At 36.6% G+C, this 19,582-nt stretch overlaps 1 protein-coding gene across 3 annotated transcripts in view; it reads right to left on the bottom strand.

Annotated features, from left to right (window-relative positions):
• Nucleotides 1-232: 232 nt before the first annotated feature.
• Nucleotides 233-19,582, bottom strand: part of Rpap2 (RNA polymerase II associated protein 2) — a 92,322-nt gene continuing 72,972 nt past the window's right edge. For 2 of the 3 annotated variants that reach the window (XM_015500888.2, XM_048814459.1), the window contains 2 exons: nucleotides 5,374-5,523; nucleotides 233-2,666 (listed from right to left, as the gene is read on the bottom strand). In XM_015500888.2, coding sequence (XP_015356374.1) covers nucleotides 5,382-5,523 — 142 coding nt within the window. In that variant the 3' untranslated portion in view covers nucleotides 233-2,666; nucleotides 5,374-5,381. Of the gene's footprint in view, nucleotides 2,667-5,373; nucleotides 5,524-17,515; nucleotides 17,741-19,582 lie in introns of those variants that run through there. The other variant, XR_007351703.1, reaches the window with a different exon arrangement.

The following is a 19,582-nucleotide window of genomic DNA, read 5'->3' on the forward strand; positions in this document are numbered from 1 at the left end:
TGGTAGAGTGCTTGCTTAGCATGCACAAGGCCTATTTTCAGAGCTGCAAACTAAACAAAACAAGCGCTGGTGAGGCTGAGGAGAAAAGGGACTCTTATACACTGCTGGTGGTAACGTGAAATAGTACAGTCATATGGAGAATCATTTGGAGTTTCTTTAAAAAATTAAGAACTACCACTTGATTCAGCTATCCCACTCCTGAGCTAAAGCCAAAGGATATGAAATCAGCATATCAAAGAGACACCTGCATGCCCATGTTTATTGTTGCACTATTCATAATAACTAATATATTCAACATGACTGGATAAAGAAAATGTACGTAGTGGCATATTATTCATCCATTAAAAGGAATGATATCCTATCGTTTGCAGCAAAGTGGATGGAACTAGAGGCCATTTAATGTTAGGTGAAATAAGTCAGATACCAGAAAGCAAGTACTGCATGTTCCCACGCATATTTGAGTGTTTAAAAATGTTAATCTTGGGTCAGAGGTATGGTACAGTGGAGTGTGGTACAGTGGTAGTGTACTTGCATGCCATGCATGAAGTCCTAGGTTCAAACCCCAGAACCACATATACAAAAAAAGTTAAAGAGTCATTACTAGCAGCTGGAAGGATGCAGGTGATGGAGGATAGCAGGAGGTTGGATAAGGAGCACTAGACAGAGTAAGTTCTAATGTTCGGTAGGATAGTTGGGTGACCATAGTTCACAATAATATATATTTTGTGACTAACTAGAAGAGAGGAGTTCTTAGACTCCACAGAAGTAATGATAAGAATATGGTAATGCTTATTACCCTAATTTGATCAGTACCTATCAATATACTGAAATATCATACTGCTGTGGTTTTCATAGGGACTGCATTGAATTTGTATATTAATTTGGGGAGAATCTGTTAACAATACCGGATCTTCAAATTCATGAACATGAAATACTTTTGTTTTCATTATTCAATCCTCACATTTCTTTAATTCCTTTGGATGTGAATGGAATTTGTTTTCATTTTTGGATTTTTCATTGCTGGTACAAAACAACTGTTTTTTGTATATTGATCTTGTAATCTGTGAATCTGAACTTGATTAGTTCTAGTACACTGTAATTTTATGTTGTGATTAGGTCCTCATCCAGTCAGAGGAGATTTTAAAAAAAGGTGCCCAAGAGGGGCTGGAGTTGTGGCTCAGTGGTGGAGTGCTTGCCTAGCAGGCATGAGGCACTGGGTTTGATCCCCTGCACCACCTAAAAATATGCAAATAAAATAAAGGTATTGTGTCCATCTGCAACTAAAAAAATATTAAAAAAATAATTAGAAATTACAACTTGAAAGGGGGAAACATTAAAAAAAAAAAAAAAAGGTGCCCAAGACCAATGACAGGGTAGCAGCAGCCTATATCTGTGTGCAGAGTTTTAGTTTTTGCAGTCTTTTCAATAGAGTCTGTATGGCCTATGGTCTTATTTCACAAAGAACAGAAATCTAGAAAGTTTATGTGACTTGGCTATAGAGCTTATTGGTAGAGCCATGAAAAGAATTCATCTCTATCTCCTGGCCCTATTCATCTAAGGTGTTTATTGGTGCCCTTCCATTGTTTGGCTTTAGTAGCTGTCATTTTCTCCAGTATCCAAGAGTATAGATATGATTATTATCTTTTTTCTTGGCCTTTTAGAAAAGCTCCCCAAACTTTCTGAGTCTTTTACCCAACTGCCGTCGAGGCCTAGCTAACTTGCATCCTTGATATTTTGAAAAGCAATCTAAATTCCAGAGCTGGGATTCTCCTGATTTGGACTTGAGAGGTTAACCAATTGGTCAGGACCATTTTACCGTAGAGTTAACTTTTAAAAAAGAATAATGACTAGATTTTTTTTGGGGGGGGGGGGGTGTGTGTGTATGGTGAACCCAGGGATCAAAACTTTATCACTGAGCTACATCCCAGTCCTTTTAATTTTTAAATTTTGAGATAGGGTCTCACTAAGTTGCTGAGAGTCTTGCTGAGTTGAGGTTGGCCCTGAACTTGTGATCCTCTTGTCTCAAGTCTCCTGATCACTGGAATTATGGGCATGTTCCACTGCATGCAGAATGACGAGATTTCTAAAAGGTTTCATCTTAGTATCTATATTGACTTAATTATTATTTGCTATTCTTTAACTGGGAGGTCCAAATGGTAATTTTCTCAAAAAAATTTTTTGTCAACTGATGATGATGGCTAGCATTATCTAGAGGCCTCTTTAATATTTATGTTTCACCTTGACTTCTATTTTCTTTTTCTTAAAAATATTTTCTTAGTTGTCAATGGACTTTATTTATTTATATGTGGTGCTAAGAATCAAACCCAGTGCCTCACACATGCTAGGCAAGTACTGTACCACTTGAGTCACAACTCCAGCCCTATTATTATTATTTTTTTTTCAAATTAAAAAAACCCAACTATCTCTTGTAGGTAGATTGCAAGGAGTTGGTTAGCCTTGTTGCAGTAATGTTTTCCTGTATCTGGGGAAGTTATCTTCTGCAGTTAGGAACAGGGAGGTGGGAGGTTGGGTGGGATGAAATCTGAGAAAGTAATGCTGTTGTTAGAACAAAGCTAATTATCAGTCACCACCAACCATCACTATAACTCGAATTCCAGATACGGTAAGTAGAAGTTCATCTTCTAGTCTGTCTTCCTGAATTATACCTGTAAAGCAAAAAAAGATAATTTGAATAAAACACCTCAAGTATTTCACAAGTATATTGATGCTGTGTTGCCTTCCCAATACACATTGCAATTATGTAGCAATAGTAGTTTGGGTGGAAGAGATCCAGCTATGTATTCAACCCAGGGGTAGCCCCTGACTGAACTACATCAGTTCGAAAATCCTGCTTCTCTCTCTCTCATGTCAGAATTACTGAGTTAGCCCATAGCATTCCCAAGGCCACAAGGATTAATTCAGGCATGTTCTTGATCAGTGTGAACTTCAAGACTCTCACTAGGACCATGTGGTTTGCTATATATAAAACTAGGATCTACTGAACAATTTTGCCAAATTCTGGTAGTTTCTAAATTGGCCCTTGAAGATTGCTACCTCCTGGTAATCATATCCTTATATAAGACTTTCATCTTGACCTCGGGCTGGACCTACTTTCTAACAGAACATAGCAAAAGTGATGGGATGTCACTTCTGGCATGAGTTACTAAAAGATTGTGTCTCCCATCTTGGGTATCCTCTCATTTGCTTACTGTGAGGGAAGACACATACCATGCTATGAGGTAGGCTACAAAAGCTCACAAGGCAAGTGGGGTCATTGGATAACAGTCAGTGAGAAACTGAGGCCCTGGTTCATCAACCTGTGAGGAACTAAATACTGCCAATACACACTAGTGAGCTTGAAAGGAGATCATCTTCTATCTGGGCTTTCACATGATATTGTAGCCACAGTAGACAGCTTAACTGCAACCTCATGAGAGAGCAAAGACTCCAAGCTCAACAGAGCCACTAAGTTTTGGAGTGATTTGTTAAGGAGCAAAAGATAATACACCACCCTAACAAAAGCTAGTTGGAGCTAGATTCTTTCCCTAGTTATTTGTAACTGAAAGCATATTCACGTACACTAGCTAGCAGTAATCTTGAGGTTCCTAAACATTAAAATCTTTAGACTCAAATTTACCATGGTTTATAAAAATCATGAAAACAGAAAAAAAAAAAAAAGGAAAACTGTTCACATACTTATAAGCATCTCCATTTCTCATATGGAAAATTATGCAATAAGGCCCCATTCATTCATGATCCTTTATAATAGTGCAAAGTTTATGCCAAAATATACCTTTGATTACTTCAGCAAATGAACAATGTAAATAAACAGTGATCACGCAGGAACTGTTAAATCCACTGTTGAAAGTCCTTAAAAAACCACTTTAACACCATCTGTTTACATATAAGTTTAAAATATGCTAATTAAAATAATTCTTAATTAGTATCCATTAATTAAAGTCAGTCTAGAAGGACTTCAATAGACTAGGGTGTCATGAACCATGATTAACTGAACTAGCATTCAATATAACAAAACATTCCAACCTCATCATTCTTTTTTTTTTTTTTTAAAGAAGACACTTTTTGGTATGCTTTTGTTTGTTTGTTTTAGAGAGAGAGAGAGAGAGAGAGAGAGAGAGAGAGAGAGAATTTTTTAATATTTTATTTTTTAGTTTTCGGCGGACACAACATCTTTGTTTGTATGTGGTGCTGAGGATCGAACCCTGGCTGCACACATGCCAGGCGAGCGCGCTACCGCTTGAGCCACATCCCCAGCCCCACCTCATCATTCTTTAAAGGCCTTTGAATGCTATAAACTTACATAAACCAATCTGAGCTTACTCCCTAAATAAAAGCTTTTGCTTTAGGGTCTTCAGGGTAGCAGGATTACTTGAAATGGCCACTGGAGGCAGTTACAATGCTATTTCCTTATATTCTGTTTTCTAGCAAGTTCAATGAAGGGATGCTGGTCTTCCCTATTCCCCTCCCCCTTTTTTAAAGTGTTGGTGATCAAACCCAGGGTTTTATGCATCCTAAGCAAACACTTGAATACTTTACCACTGAGTTGTACCCCAGCCTCTGTTCTTTTTTACCTGATAAGATACCTCTCTCAAATATTCTTTCTATGTATTAAAATCACTTCCTGAGAGGGTTTCACTTGTAATTTAGTATGAATTCTTTCAATTAAATTAAATCTAGATTTATCTGAGCACTTGGAAGCATGAGAAATAAGAAGGGTATGAAGAGTTAGGGGACATTCTGATGAGCAATTCTGAAAGAGGCAGGGACTTAGGAAAGGAAAGAGCTATCTATCTGGGAGCAGGATTAAGATTCATCAAAGCCAGACATGTAAATTCAATTGCTTATCTGTACATGAGATGACCAAGTTACTGGCTGGGTAGGGAGTGATTTCATTCAAAGGGGTAGCAGGATGAGGATGTTCACAGTGGATCACTGCAGTAGCTGGTTGAAGTAAATTGATACTTCCTGGGAAGGAACTTATCAGATGGGACATGTGGGATGGCCTGGGCTTTAGTAGTTGATAGTGGAGTTTCCTGGAATGAAACAGAACTTCTATGGCCTATAAAATAGAAACGGCAATAGTTTGGGGCATAAGGTAAGAAAAGTAGATAGAAGTGACTGATGCAGATGAAAACTAAGACATACTATGTCCTTCAGCAAGCATCTTGAGGTCTGTACTTGGTTTTTAAAATTTCCAAAATGGGGTTAGAGGTGTGGCTCAGTGGTAGAGCACTTGCCTAGCATGTGTGAGGCCTTGGATGTAATCTCCAACACCATAAAAAAAATTTTCCAATATAAAAAGAATCCACATAGGCAATAAATGGAAAAAAAAAAAAGCAAAATAAAACTCACCACTCTGGTTAACAGCTAGTTCTAAATATGATGGTTAAACTTTCAAGGTCTTCATTCTTTAATTGTAATTCTTCAAGCAGGGTGGCTATGAACTGTGTAAACACCACATTTTTTGGAGAATGCTTCTGAATGCCAAGAATTGGGGTCAATCTGAAACAACCAAAAATACTAAATGTATATGTATGAAATGAGAGGTATGAAGAGACTCCCATCTTCAACATAACAAGGAGGATTTTGAGAGGATAACGAGGTTACTCTGATTTAATAACATTCACACAGAGAGAAAAGATCAAACATTATTAAGTACAGAAAGAAGTCTAAAAGTTTGAATCTACTAATGTCCTCCTGCTCTTCATAATTTAGCAAAAAATATTAAAATTCTGTTTAGGAAAGAAAATGGATTCCATCCATTTGGGGAAGGCAGGTTGTGGAGAAGAGTTTAGAGTTGAGTAGGATTTTAAAAACAGTTTATACTGGATTATACCACCTGGAAAAAGGACAATAAATAATGAACAAGATTACCTTTTGGATGAAACCTGAATATTTTAACTTTTTTTAAAAAAATATTCTTTTAGATGTAGATGGACACAATACTTTTATTTATTTATTTTCATGTGGTTTTGAGGATCAAACCCAGTGCCTCATACTTGTGAGGCAAGCGCTCTGCCACCGAGCCACAATCCCAGCCCATATTTTAACTTTTAAACATAAAATGGATTAGGTCCCACAAGGTATTTAATATCAACTTCATATGGAACAATATACTTTTTTATCTAACCATTTCTGATAAATACCCCTAAAGATTGACTGTATGTAATAGAATCTTTGAATTAATTTTCATTGCTATATGATCAATAATCAAGATTTTTTTTTTTAAAAAAGCAAGCAATACATGAGATTCAAAATTGTTTGATATACCAGTTCTCATCCCTTCCTCCACAAAGAACCAAAGTAACAGGTGCATAGCTGCATTATGAGGTGAGTGACCATGGCAGAACACTAGAAATTGGCAAGAGACTGGAAGATTGAGAGATCTGAGAAAACCACAGACTAAGAGAAATGAAATACCCTGGTATCTTCACAGCTGGGAGAGGGGGAGTCTCTTTTGCAGGGATAAGAGTATACAAGGAACTTCCAGCAGACTGTTTCATTGTGGATGCTGGCAATCTTATGTACTGGAAAGTTTACAATCATCATAGGTTGGCAGCCCACTTAGATAAATAACCTGAAATCTGCCTAGTAGCCTTGCTTCGGAAAAGGATCTCACCTCATCTCCCAGTGATGTCACAGAATGCTGTAGGCAGGAGCCATATTGATTAAGTGAACTATGTCTTGAGTCTGAACTGCTGTAGGGGTTAGAAACCTCTGTACATTACCATCCTTGGTGCACTGTTTGGGGCTGAGGGAGAAGGCAGTACTGCCTTGTGAATCCAGTGTGCCTTAACAGAGTGACTGGGACCTAAGTCTGCTGGATGCTCTGTACTATAATAGAGGATGGATGTTGTAATGCAGACAATGCAGGGTGCCACTTTTGAGAAGCAGATCAAGGTACTTGCCCTCTGAGACTAAGGGTGGAGTTAGCTGCGTGTGGAGTTGGTGTCTACTTTGTTCCTGCTGCTGCTCCCTACTGTATAACACTTAGATGCCTGTACTGACAGGATGGGAAGGGAACCTTATGATTTCCACTTCTACCCTGCCCACAGGGGCATGCTGTTGCCCTACTGCCAAGGCACACATGGCGAAAAGGGCGCCTGAGAGGAATTTTGCCCAGCTCCATCCACGGTTCTGCTCCCTGGTAGGTGCTGTCACCGGAGTGGCAGAGTAGAACACCATACTACTGCCACCACCCCTCCTATGTAATTCTTGCCACTGCCCTGTCACCACACCTTATCTATCCATGCACTGTTGTAAGGTCTGGGTCTAAGTGCCACAGAGGGGGCACTGTAGTTCCCACCACTGAGAGGCAGCATCTGGACCTGTACCTATTTGTTGGAGGACAAGTGCTTTAGGCCCCTCACAACTGCTGGGGCCACCAGTGCCAGAGGCCCTTGCTAGCAGCAAACCCAGTATCAGTAGTGCCTGAAGAAACCTCCATCGTCTGATAGAAGCCATTCCCACTGTAGGAATAGACACACAGCACCCCACATCCACCTCTGTCTGCATACCTGCCTGAACTGCCAGAGTATCCCCACTTGCATGGCCAAAGAGACAATGGGTCTCTCTGACTCTGCTGCAGTACATGTTGTGCCCAATGTCATCAATCACAGTCGAGTAAGTTATAGGGACACTATGCTATGGTGCCCAGACAAAATCAAAGATGACACTGTGTGACAGATAAACCAATACATATGTTCCAAAGAAAGCCCTTAACTAAGAAGGCTACCCCACAAAATGCTTTGAGATGTCTAATCTACTGTACACACAAATATCAACATAGGAGCATAAGTAATAGGAAAAAAACAGAGTAATGTGACATATTTCAAAGAACCTAACTCTCTAGAAATAGAGCTCAAGAAATTAAAATGGATAAAATGCCTGGTAAAGAATTTAAAAGAGACTGATAGAAGTTGGTGGAATAGTGAAGGTTACTTTCCTGGCTATTCCATGGCATGAAAACATGAAAGCAGATAGGCAGCTTCTCAGTAAGATGGGTAGGGGAAAATGATGAATCAGCAGAAAGAGAAATTAGGAAAACTATCCCATTCACCACAGCCTCACAAAAAGAAAAAATACTTGGGAATCAATCTAATAAAAGAAGTGAAAGACTTTACAATGAAAACTACAGAACACTAAAGAAAGAAATTGAAGAAGACCTAAGAAGATGCAAAGATCTCCCATGTTCTTGGATAGACAGAATTAATATTGTTAAAATGGTCATACTAAAAAAAAAAAAAAAAATGGAAAAAAAAAAAAACAACCCACAATAAAAAATTAAAAAAAAAAAAGAAAAAAAAACTCTGTATGTTAATGAAAAAAACCTAAAAATTATAAATAAAATCAATCATAATTTCATAGATATCAAAATATTTAATATTGTGACGCAGTATTCTTCTTTATTGTTATTGTCTCTTAACATAAAAAAAAAAATGGTCATACTACCAAAAGCATTATACAGATTTAATGCAATCAATTCCCTAATTTGGGGGAAGATACTGACGTTTATATACAGGAAGTTTATAGGACATGAACAAAAAAGATCTTCACCATATTATAATCAAACTGAAAAAAGTGTAAAACAAATAATTTTAAAATCGGAAAGAGGAAAGTACCAAGTCATATCTAAGGATATCCCCCTTGTGCTAGTCAGCTTTCTTTTACTGTGACAAAATATCTGAGATAATCAATAATGGAAAAGATTTATTTTGACTCATAATTTCTCTTGCTTTGGGATTGTGTAGGTATAGTACCTCATGATGGGAGTGTATGGCAGCAGAGGCCATCGTTGGTTGGGAAGCAAACATATGAAGGGCTAGGGTCTTAATACCCCTTTGGTAATAAATCATTCTATAAAAAATTTAAAGTTAGGGTAATGATGTTGATCTCATTCCACTGTCATTATCCTAAGTACATGTATGAAGACATGGATGGTATGAATATACTTTGTATACAGCAGGGATATGAAAAATTGTGCTCTACATGTGTAATATGAACTGTAATGCATTCTGCTGTCATATATAACAAATTAGATTAAAAAAAATTCAAAGTTAAACTATACTATATGGAGAAATATTGGAATTAAATTATACTGTAAAGAAATGGACTTAATAAAACATTTCAGTCCATCTAAAAGCTACGGAATACATATTCTTTTCATCAGCACCTGGAACTTTTTCTAGACCATTTTGTTAGGCTGCAAAATAAGTCTTAACAAATAATAAAAAAAAAATCACATCCTCTATCACAATGAAATAAAAAAGTTTAACAAAAGAAATTTCAGAAAGTATACACATGCATGGAGAATGAACAATACAATTTTGAATGAACAGTGAGTAACTAAGGAAATCAAAGGGAAATTAAAAATATATATTAAAAAAAAGGAAATGGAAAATGGAAACAACATACCAAAACTTATGAGATGCAGCAAAAGCAGTACTAACAGGGAAAAGCTTATAGCAATAAGTGCTTACATCAATAAAACAAAAACAACAAAAGATTTCAAATAAACAACCTAATGATACATCTCAAGGATTTAGAAAAGCAAAACAAACCAAACTAAAAATTGGTAGGAAGAATAAAATAATAAAGATCAGAGCAGAAATGAGACTGAAAAACAATAAAACAGATCAATGGACACAAACAGTTGATTCTCTGCAAAGATAAACAGAATTGACAAAACACAACTGACAAACCTTTAAGTAGACTAGCCAAGGGGAAAAAAAAATCTCAAATAAAATTAGTGATGAAAAAGGAGAAATTATAAGACATGCCACAGAAATAAGAATTATTATGAAAAATGATATGCTAGTAATCTGAAAAACCTAGAAGAAATGGACAAATTTCTGGACACATATGACTTATCAAAATTGAACCATAGGGCTGAGGTTGTGGCTCAGTGATAGAGCACTTGTCTCACACGTGTGGGGTACTGGGTCTGATCCTTAGCACCACATAAAAATAAATAAATAAAGATACTGTGTCCATCTACAACTAAAAACATATTAAAAAAAAAAACTGAACCATTGGCTGGGTTGTGGCTCAGCAATAGAGCGCTTGCCTAGCACATGCAAGTCCCTGGGTTCGATCCTCAGCCCACATATAAATAAAATAAAATAAAGGTATTGTATCCAACCACAATTAAAAAATAAATATTAAAAAAAACTGAACCATAAGCACATATATAACCTGAATAGATCAATAACACATAATAAGATTAAATCAGTAACAAAAAGTCTCTCAACAAAGAAAAGCCCAGGATCAGACTGCTTCACTGCTGAATTTTGCCATAGTTCTTTTCAAACTATTCCATAGAATTGAAAGAGAGGAAACTCATTTTATGAGGTCAGCTTTAGGGTAGGGGTCGGGGATGAAGGGGAAAGAAAGAGAATACTATAGACCAGTATCTGTGATGAACACAGATGCAAAAATTCTCAATGAAGTACTATCAATTAGAATTCAATAGCACATCAAAAAGATTGTTGTCCATGATCAAGTTGATTTCATCTTAGGGTTGCAAGAATGGTTCAACATGTAAATCTATAAATATTAATATATAGTCTTGCCAGAAAGAAAGATAAAAATCATGTGATCATCTCTCAATAGATGCAAAAAATAAGTTAAAAAAATAAAAGCACTTGATAAAATGCAGCATCCTTTCATGACAAAAGTCCTAAATAAATTAGGTACAGAAAGATCACACCTCAACATAAAAAAGGCTGTATTTGATAAACTCATAGCCAACATTCATAACGAATGGGGGAAAACTGAAAGCATTTACTCTAAGATCAGGAACAAGATAAGGGTATTCATTCTCCCTGGTTCTTACATTCTATGTAGTACTAGAAGTTTTAGCCAGAGCAATTAGGCAAGAAAAAAAAATAAAAGGCTTACAAATAGGAGGGAAGAAGTCAAATTATCTCTGTTTGGAGATGATATTATTCTATATATGGAAAAACCTAAAGACTCCACCAAAAGATTATTAGAACTGATTAATTAATTCATTAAAGTAATAGGGTACAAAATCAATATACAAAAACTAATAGCTTTTCTATACACCAATAACAATTTTGTTAAGAAACATAAAGGTAATCCCATTTACAATAGCTACAAAAAATCCCAAGCCAAACCAAATCAAACCTAAAACCTAGGAATAAATTTAACTAAGGACGAGAAAGACCTATAAAATGAAAACTGCAAAACACTGAAAAAAGAAATCAAAAACTAGAATGGCCTATGTTCATGGATTGGAGAATTAATATTGTTAAAAATGTCCATACTACCAAAGCAATTCAATGCAATCCCTGTCAAATACACCGACATTATTTACAGAACTATTAAAAAAACAAAACAGCCATAAAGTTCATACAGTGGCACAACAGACCCCGAATAGCCAAATCAGTCTTCAACAAAAACCAAACTTTGCAAAGCTGGAGGCATCATAATACCTGATTTCAAGACATACTACAGAGCCATAGTAATAACAGCTTGGCATTAGCATAAATAGAAACACATAGACCAATGGAACAGAATGAAGATCCCAGAAATATACCCACACATCTATAGCCAACTGATTTTTTGACAAAAGCATCAAAACCCAACATTGGAGAAAAGATAGCTTCTTCAAATGGTCCTTGGAAAAACTGGATATCCACATGCAGAAGATTGAAAGTTGCCCTTAATTCTCATTCTGTACAAAAATCAACTCAAAATGGATCAAAGATTATTTGAAACTCTAAACTACTAGAAGAAAAACAGGAGAAACATTTTAGTACTTTAGTATAGGCAAATATTTCTGGAAAGCTTTTGGGGAACAAATTCTTTTTTCAGAAAGTGATTTAATATTTCAGATGCTTATTTAGCCTTGTTCACTGCCACTGGGCACATCAAATGTAAATAAAACTCAGATTTAAATCAATAAAGATCAAGAAATCAGAGTAGATCAGTTCTGCACTATTAAGTATAGAATGGGAAATGTTTCTAAGAAATAAAATTTCTTCTTTGTTTGGCAATTTTATATAGAAAGCAGAAGTAAAAGGAAAAAATTATTAGTATTATCCAAAAATGGCCAGACTTCCAGGGGAGGAGGTAAGATCTCCACATCTCTAAAAGTATCTTAATAAGAAGAGGACAGTAAAGTAACTGATTCTTAATAGTCCAGTGAAACAGACTATTCTATTTGGGAAAATCCAGGTAGTGCCTGCCTTCTCTATTTCTCCTGTTTTTCTTTATGGCTAGGGGATGGAGTACCAAGTTCTCACACTTCATGAGCTTTGTATCCCCCACAGGTAGTTCATAACGGGAAATAGGACTCCCCTTTTTCTAATGCCCAGATTAAGACGGGTACTTAGATGAACCTAGTAAACTGGCCAGCTTTTTCTGAGGCAAAAAGAAGCCAACTCTGGCTACCCACACTTAGATTATATAAACAATTTAAAATGTAAATTGCAGCTTACCTACAATAAGACCAAAAATATTGGGGATAGGATAACATTGGCTGAAATAAAAACAAGAAGTCCAGAGCAGGCAGATCAAATGTGCCAGCTCTACAGAAAGTGAGCTTTTGTGTGTATTTAAAATGGTTTTTATTCATGGGCTGGAGTTATGGCTCAGTGGCAGAGTACTTGCCTAGCATATGTGAAGCACTGGGTTCGATCCTTAGCACCACATAAAAATAAATAAATGTATTGTATATATCTACAGCTAAAAAACTTAGAGTTCCACAGCCTACAAAGAATGAAAGCTAGCATATTGGATAATAGCTTGGACATTTTGAGATACATTACTTAGGTTGAAAGTTCTGAACTGCTTCTGTCTTTGTGATCTTGGGGAAGTATAATTTTTTATACCTTTATTTCCTTGACAGGCATGTATTTACATGATACATCCAAAATAATTTCTTTCAAGTAGACTAGATTTAGCTCACATAAAAATTTCCCAATTACCTCTCAAAATGCCATTAGTACTTACCCCAATTTCCAAAATTAACCCTCAAACTAAAAATAAGAGATGATCACCTGACTTCTCAACCTGCATATCCGTTTTAAGAGCAAAAGAGAAGAGTTATAGAGAAAGCTTATAAGAGAACCCTCTGCCAAATTAGTAAACATTTTAGGTATAGTAACACTTCTTGGCAAACTTACAAGGCTGAAATGATTTTATAAATTAGTAAATTCATCATGAGATATATTCAAATTAACCTAAAAGTTTTGTTTATTAAGAAAAACTAGGGCTGGGAACTGTGGTATAGCCTATAATCCCAATGGCTTGGGAGGCGGATGAAGGAAGATTGCAAGTTCAAAGCCAGCCTCAGCAACTTTGCGATTCCTGTCTTAAAACAAAAGGGCTGGGGATGTGGCTCACTGGTAAAGCACCCCTGGGTTCAATCCCTGATACAAAAAAAAAAAAAAGTTAATAAGAATCTTTACCTGATTTGGGGGTGGGGGCGCGGGAAGGAAAGCAACTATGTAATCCCACTCCAAACTCCTGAGCAATTGGCTAACCCTGCTCATAAATCAAATACTCTTTTCTTAATGAACTTGGATCTGCATTGAGAATTCTGAAAACAGGATTCTCAGCAACCATTTCAATTCTTTAGACCTGGCTCCTGACATGAAACCCCAGTCTAATGGCAGGCGCTAGGGAACTCTGAACACAAAGGTTTTTTTTTTTTTTTTTTGTTGTTGTTGTTTGTTTTTTATACTAGGGACTGAACTTAAGGGCAATTGACCACTGAGCTACATCCCCAGCCCTTTCTATTTTTTCAGACAGGGTCTCGTTAGGTTGCTTGCAGCTTTGCTAAGTTTCTGAGGCTGGCTTCAAACCTGTGATCCTCCTGCCTCTGGGCTTACAGGCATGTGTCAATATGCCTGGCATGTGCCATCATGCCCAGCAAACACAATTAGTTCTAATCCTTGCTCTGCCAGGGATGCTTGTATGATTTTGGGAAAGTTGAATCTCAAAATCTTAGGGTCTGTCTATAAAATGGGTTAATAATACTTAAGTACCTTAAAATTATTATAAAATTCATATAGGTTACAGTAGATGATAACTTTCATTATGACAATGATTATAACACCAATGAACATTTGCCACACACTTCTTATTAGTACTTACCATGTATTATGTACTTGTTCTAAGCATCTTTAACTAGAGTGATGTGGAAGGATTTAGTTATGATATCCATTTTATGTTAAGGAAATAAAGGTACAAAAAATTAAAGTAACTTCCTCAAGATCACAAAGACAGTAGCAGTTCAGAACTTTCAGCCTAAGTGATGTATCTCAAAATGTCCAAGCTATTATCCAATATGCTAGCTTTTATTCTTTGTAGGCTATGGAACTCTATAATTTGATCTTCCAAGTCCTCAATGAACAAGTAGAAGGAACAAAATGATTTAAATTTTCTTTAGAGAACTACAAATAAAAAACAATTGCAACTGGCTGGCAGGCAGAAGGAAGTGTTGTTAGATTAATTACACAGGTTTGATGTCTGTTGCAGACAGAAATATCAACTTGAGCCTGGAGATTTCTGCAGCAAGTCATCAAGCAGACAGATAGCAATCCTCAGGCATCTGGAACTAGGATTTCCTGAGTTCTAACATTTGAGCTCTATGATTTGGATGTGAGGTATCCCCCCAAAAGCTCATGTGTAAGACAATACAAGAAGGTTTAGAGGATAAATGATTGGGTTAATCTTAACCCAATCAGTGAATTAATCCCCTAATAGGGATTAACTGAGTGGTAACTGGAGGTGGGTAGGGGTATTGCTGGAGCTGGTGGGTCCCTGAAAGCATGCCTTTGGGATATATTTTACTGGCAAGTGGAGTCTCTCTCTGCTTCCTGATCATCATGTGAACAGTTTTCCTCTGCTACACTCTTCTACCATGATGTACTATCTCACCTCAAGCCCTGAGGAATGGAGCCATCTATGAACTGAGACTTCTGAAACCATGAACCCCCAAATACACTTCTTCCCTTAAAAGTGTTCTTTTTGTTCTTTTTTCACAGCAGTGAAAAAACTGACTAAAACACCTGGAAAGATAGGCAACGATATTTCCTTTCACTGTATTTATTCCCTTTATTTCCCTTTTACTGATAAGAATTCTTCCACACCCGTAGTCCTTAATATAGAATGTAAATGATTACAGAACTATATAACAACTTGCTGAGAGTTATAAGCTAAGTTTAGGTATAAGTGAATATATATATCCTCTATTAGTTCCTGTGTACTTCTTAAATGTTAATAATTCAGTGGGTTATTTTTGAAGTTACATAAAATTACACTTTGTTTAAAAAATTAGAAGCCAGGCTCATGAATATTAAAAATGGAGAATGTTTTGACAAGTTATAATCAAAAAAGATGCTGAGCCCTGAAAAAATTTATATATATATATATATTTTAGTTTTAGGTTGACACAATATCTTTATTTTATATTTATGTAGTGCTGAGGATCAAACCCAGTGCCTCATATATACTAGGCGAGCACTCTATCACTGAGCCACAACCCCAGCCCCCCTTGAAAATTTTGATTTCTGAATTTTAAGGAGAATTTAAGAAAATTATGATTTACAAAAGCACACCTTTTAAAAAAATTGGTGTATTATAATTATACATAAGTGGGATTTATTATGTCATATTTGTACATAACATAGTTTGATCAATTTCATTCCCTAATACCTACCCTTTCCCTCCTCTCCATGGATTTGCTTCTTTCCAAAGTAATTTACATTAATTTTTTTTGTAATTGCAAATGGACAGCATGCCTTCATTTATTTTTATGTAATGCTAAGGATCAAACCCAGTGCCTCATGCATGTTAGGCAAGCGCTCTGCCACTGAGCTACAGCCCCAGAACCCAAAGTAATTTATATTTGAAGTTAAATATGGATGATATATAATCTTTATGTTTTCCAAATTCCTTGTCTCATCTACTTTAACATGTTTGTTTTATTAGTTAATAGCAACTATATACCTATGCCTCCAGTTTGGCTCCTTACTGGGCATCTGCTGGGAGCCATTAGCCAAGTAGGTATGACAATTTCCTTGCCAGCGTACCCCATGTTGCAAGTGACATTGAATGTAGGTGACCTTGCTCAAGGACCAGGGCGGATTAGGGTGTTCCTGGTTTAGGATAATCGGGTTTAGGGCGTTCCAGGTTTAAGATTATTCCTGCTGGGAATAGGGCGTATCCTGCTGCCTGAGTTCCCCTTGAGTTCTCACGGGATTCAGACAGTATTTTTTTGGGAGACAGAAGCCCAGTGGAGGTGGATTTGGGCAGAGAACGTGGATTTCCCCAGAACGTGTTTGTAGACGGCTGGTGTGAGTTCGGGAATAAAGAGTTGCTGTTTGAATCTACAAGCTGTGTGGTGGCTCGTGATTGTGTGCCCAGCCAGACTGCGGCATTTGTGCCCAGCCAGACTGCGGCAGGCATCTTCTGAATTTTCATGCCATTTTTGTAACAAAAGGCTGTCTGCTTGCATAGATAAATCAGAGGCAAGATCATAACATTTTAGCAGACCACTATGGTTTTGATTAATGATAAGGGTTAAATTGTAGTTATTTTCAAAGATGCTACTAATGAATTGATGGGATTCTTTTTTTAGGGCACCTGCGGTCCTAATGACAAGTGTTGTAGGATTGAATGGAGTTTGAGGATCTATCTAATGTGCAGGAATACTGCATTGAGCTTGGAAAATAGGGTTCTATCTAGAGTCTGCTTTTGTTAGCAGTAATTATGGAAGAGGGCTTTGTAAACCATAAAGAACTGAGGAACACAGTTTCTGTGTGTGCTTACCAGTCCCAATGACAAATGAACAAAGACTTATTACCAGAATTGTCAATAACAGTCTCCTAACTGCCACATCTAAAAGCCTTTTTTCCATTCTCTTCCCAATTTACTCTGTAGTATGTGATATCACTTCCTTTCTTCCTAGAATTCTCCTCCTTTTGGCTTTTGTGACACTCAATTGTGACTTTCTTTCCACCTCTGATTCTTCATAATCTTTCCTGTTTGCTTTTCTAACTAGCTCATTAATGATAGGCCTTAATTTTCATATTGACTCTCTTCTTTTTGCACTGAATTCCTCCTCATGGCTTTGATTATCGATGATTCAAATCTCTAACTTCTGTTTTTTTCCTTCCCTTAGATGCCTAAAAGATACCTCAAATGCATTATGTTCAAACCTGAATTTCTGACTTCTTGTTTCCATCAAAGCATTCTGGTACTAGAAGTCTCAGTCATCTTTTTTTTTTTTTTAATTTTTTTTTTAATATTTATTTATTTTTTTAGTTTTCGGCGGACACAACATCTTTGTTTGTATGTGGTGCTGAGGCTCGAACCCGGGCCACACGCATGCCAGGAGAGCACGCTATCGCTTGAGCCACATCCCCAGCCCCATCTTTTTTTTTTTTTTTCCCTTTTTCTTTTGGTTCTGGGGAGTGATCCCATGGCCTTGAACATGCTAACCTTAGTCATCTTTATCTCTTACCCTTTAATATTCTATGCTCAATCAGTCACCAAGTTTTGCTGATGGTCCTCTGAGGTGCTTCCTGATTCCATTTCATCCACTCCGTTCTCACTATCCTTGTCCTAATTCAGATGAATCATCTCTTACTTGGACTCCTGCTACAGCCTCCCCAGTGGTCTCCCATTCCAGTACGTTCTTCACAGTTGCCATCACAGTCCTCTCTGATAGATGTGATCACATTACTCCCTTTTTAAAAAAGAGAAATCTTGTTTTCTTTGGGCCTTTTTTAAATTGTTTCAATCATATGAATACATTGTTTATAGCCATTTTTATACATTTATGGAATGTATTTTTAGTTGTATAAATTTTGTCTAACTCACTAGGCTAGGAGAAGACTCGAGATCATATTTTATTTATCCATATTTTTTTTTCTGCACAGGCTTGTTTTCTTAATTGAATGAATGATTATAGAACTGCAATTGCTGCTTACCCATATTAGCACTTTTTGTATTAGTCAGCTTTTTATCACTCTGACAAAATACCTGAGAAAAACATGATTAAGAGAGGAAAAATTTATTTTGGCTCACAGTTTCAGTCCAAGGATCAACCAGCATCTTTGCTTTGGGTCTGAGGTGAGGCATCATGGTATACAGAGTGTGGTAGAGAAAAGCTGCTAACCTCATGGCAGCTAGAAGCAGAGTAAGAGAGATGAAGGAACTGGGAACAATATATAGTCTCCAAGGGCATAGCCCCAAGGTCCAGTTCAATTATATCTGACCTCTTAAAGTTTCTACTATTCTTAAAAGTCCATTCAAATTATGAATACATCAATGGATTAAATCACTGATGAGGTTAGTGATTTAATACTTTGTAATTCAAATTTGTAATCCAATCATTTCTTAAAAGTCCTACCACTGTTGCTGTACTGGATAGAGATTAAGCCTTGAACACATGAGCCTTTCAAAGACATTCCAGATCCAAACTGTAACACTTCTCAATGTACAAGAACAAGTCAATGGACTAACTGGTCCATGATGGGCCAAATGCAGCTTGCTACTTATTTTTGTAAATGAAAGTTTTATTGGATTATAGCTATACCCATTTATTTACTTATACTATGGCTGCTTTCATAGTACAACAGTAGAACTGAGTAGCTGTGAGGTGTAGAGTTAGCAAAGATAAAAATGTTTATGTTCTGTCCCTTTAAAAGTATACCGACCCCTGAACTAGAAGATCAACTATGCACCAATTATAATTTAGAATGAATAACTCAGTTACTAATGATGTCTTATATACTATATAGCTCTGATAATGGCAATTATAACAGGAGATAAGAATTACAAATTTAACTATTTAGCTCTAAAATATTCAGGGTCTGACCTGGGAAAGAGCTTTTACAAACTGGATCACTAAAGAATGAAGAATGTTTAGACACCAAAAATATCTTATAAAATCTTCCACCTGGAGACAGTGCTTTCCCTTACTCACTTCACTTCAGCAATACTGACCAATCCTGTCTCAACTGCACTTAGGTTAAGTTTATAACTATTTCAGGAGTTTGCTTGGGGATATTCTTTCCCCAGATCTCTGCATGGTGGACTCCTTCAAGTGATTCCTTTTTGTTTAAATGTCATTTCTCCCATTTGAAATCCAGCCTCACACTTCCTCTATCTCCTTATTTTATCTTCTCCATTGTCCTTACTAATTGTCTAATGATATTATTTGTTTATCTATCTCCCATCCAATTTATCTTGTTCAGTATATCCTTCATGCCTATCACATGCCAATGATCAATAATTACTTGTTGAATGAAAACCATCTTGAGAGGCCACTTACTTACTATGATTCTTGGAATGTTTTCTTCATAAAATTTTCCTTCTTTCATTTTTAGAGAAAACAATAGAAGGCATATTGTAACTCTTTCCTTGGTTGCACATAGCTGCATCTTCCTGCCAGAAATGTTTCAAAGCATCAACCAGTAAGGTGAGTGAGCTTAAATCTATAAGGCAGACCTAATACTACATTATGACTTTCTACTTATTCTGGTATTTTCCCTCTTCACATCCATTTGACTTGTGTCTTAGTACT

This window comes from Marmota marmota, unplaced genomic scaffold (genome assembly GCF_001458135.2).
Source record: "Marmota marmota marmota unplaced genomic scaffold, marMar, whole genome shotgun sequence".
NCBI classification, from domain to species: Eukaryota; Metazoa; Chordata; class Mammalia; order Rodentia; family Sciuridae; genus Marmota; species Marmota marmota.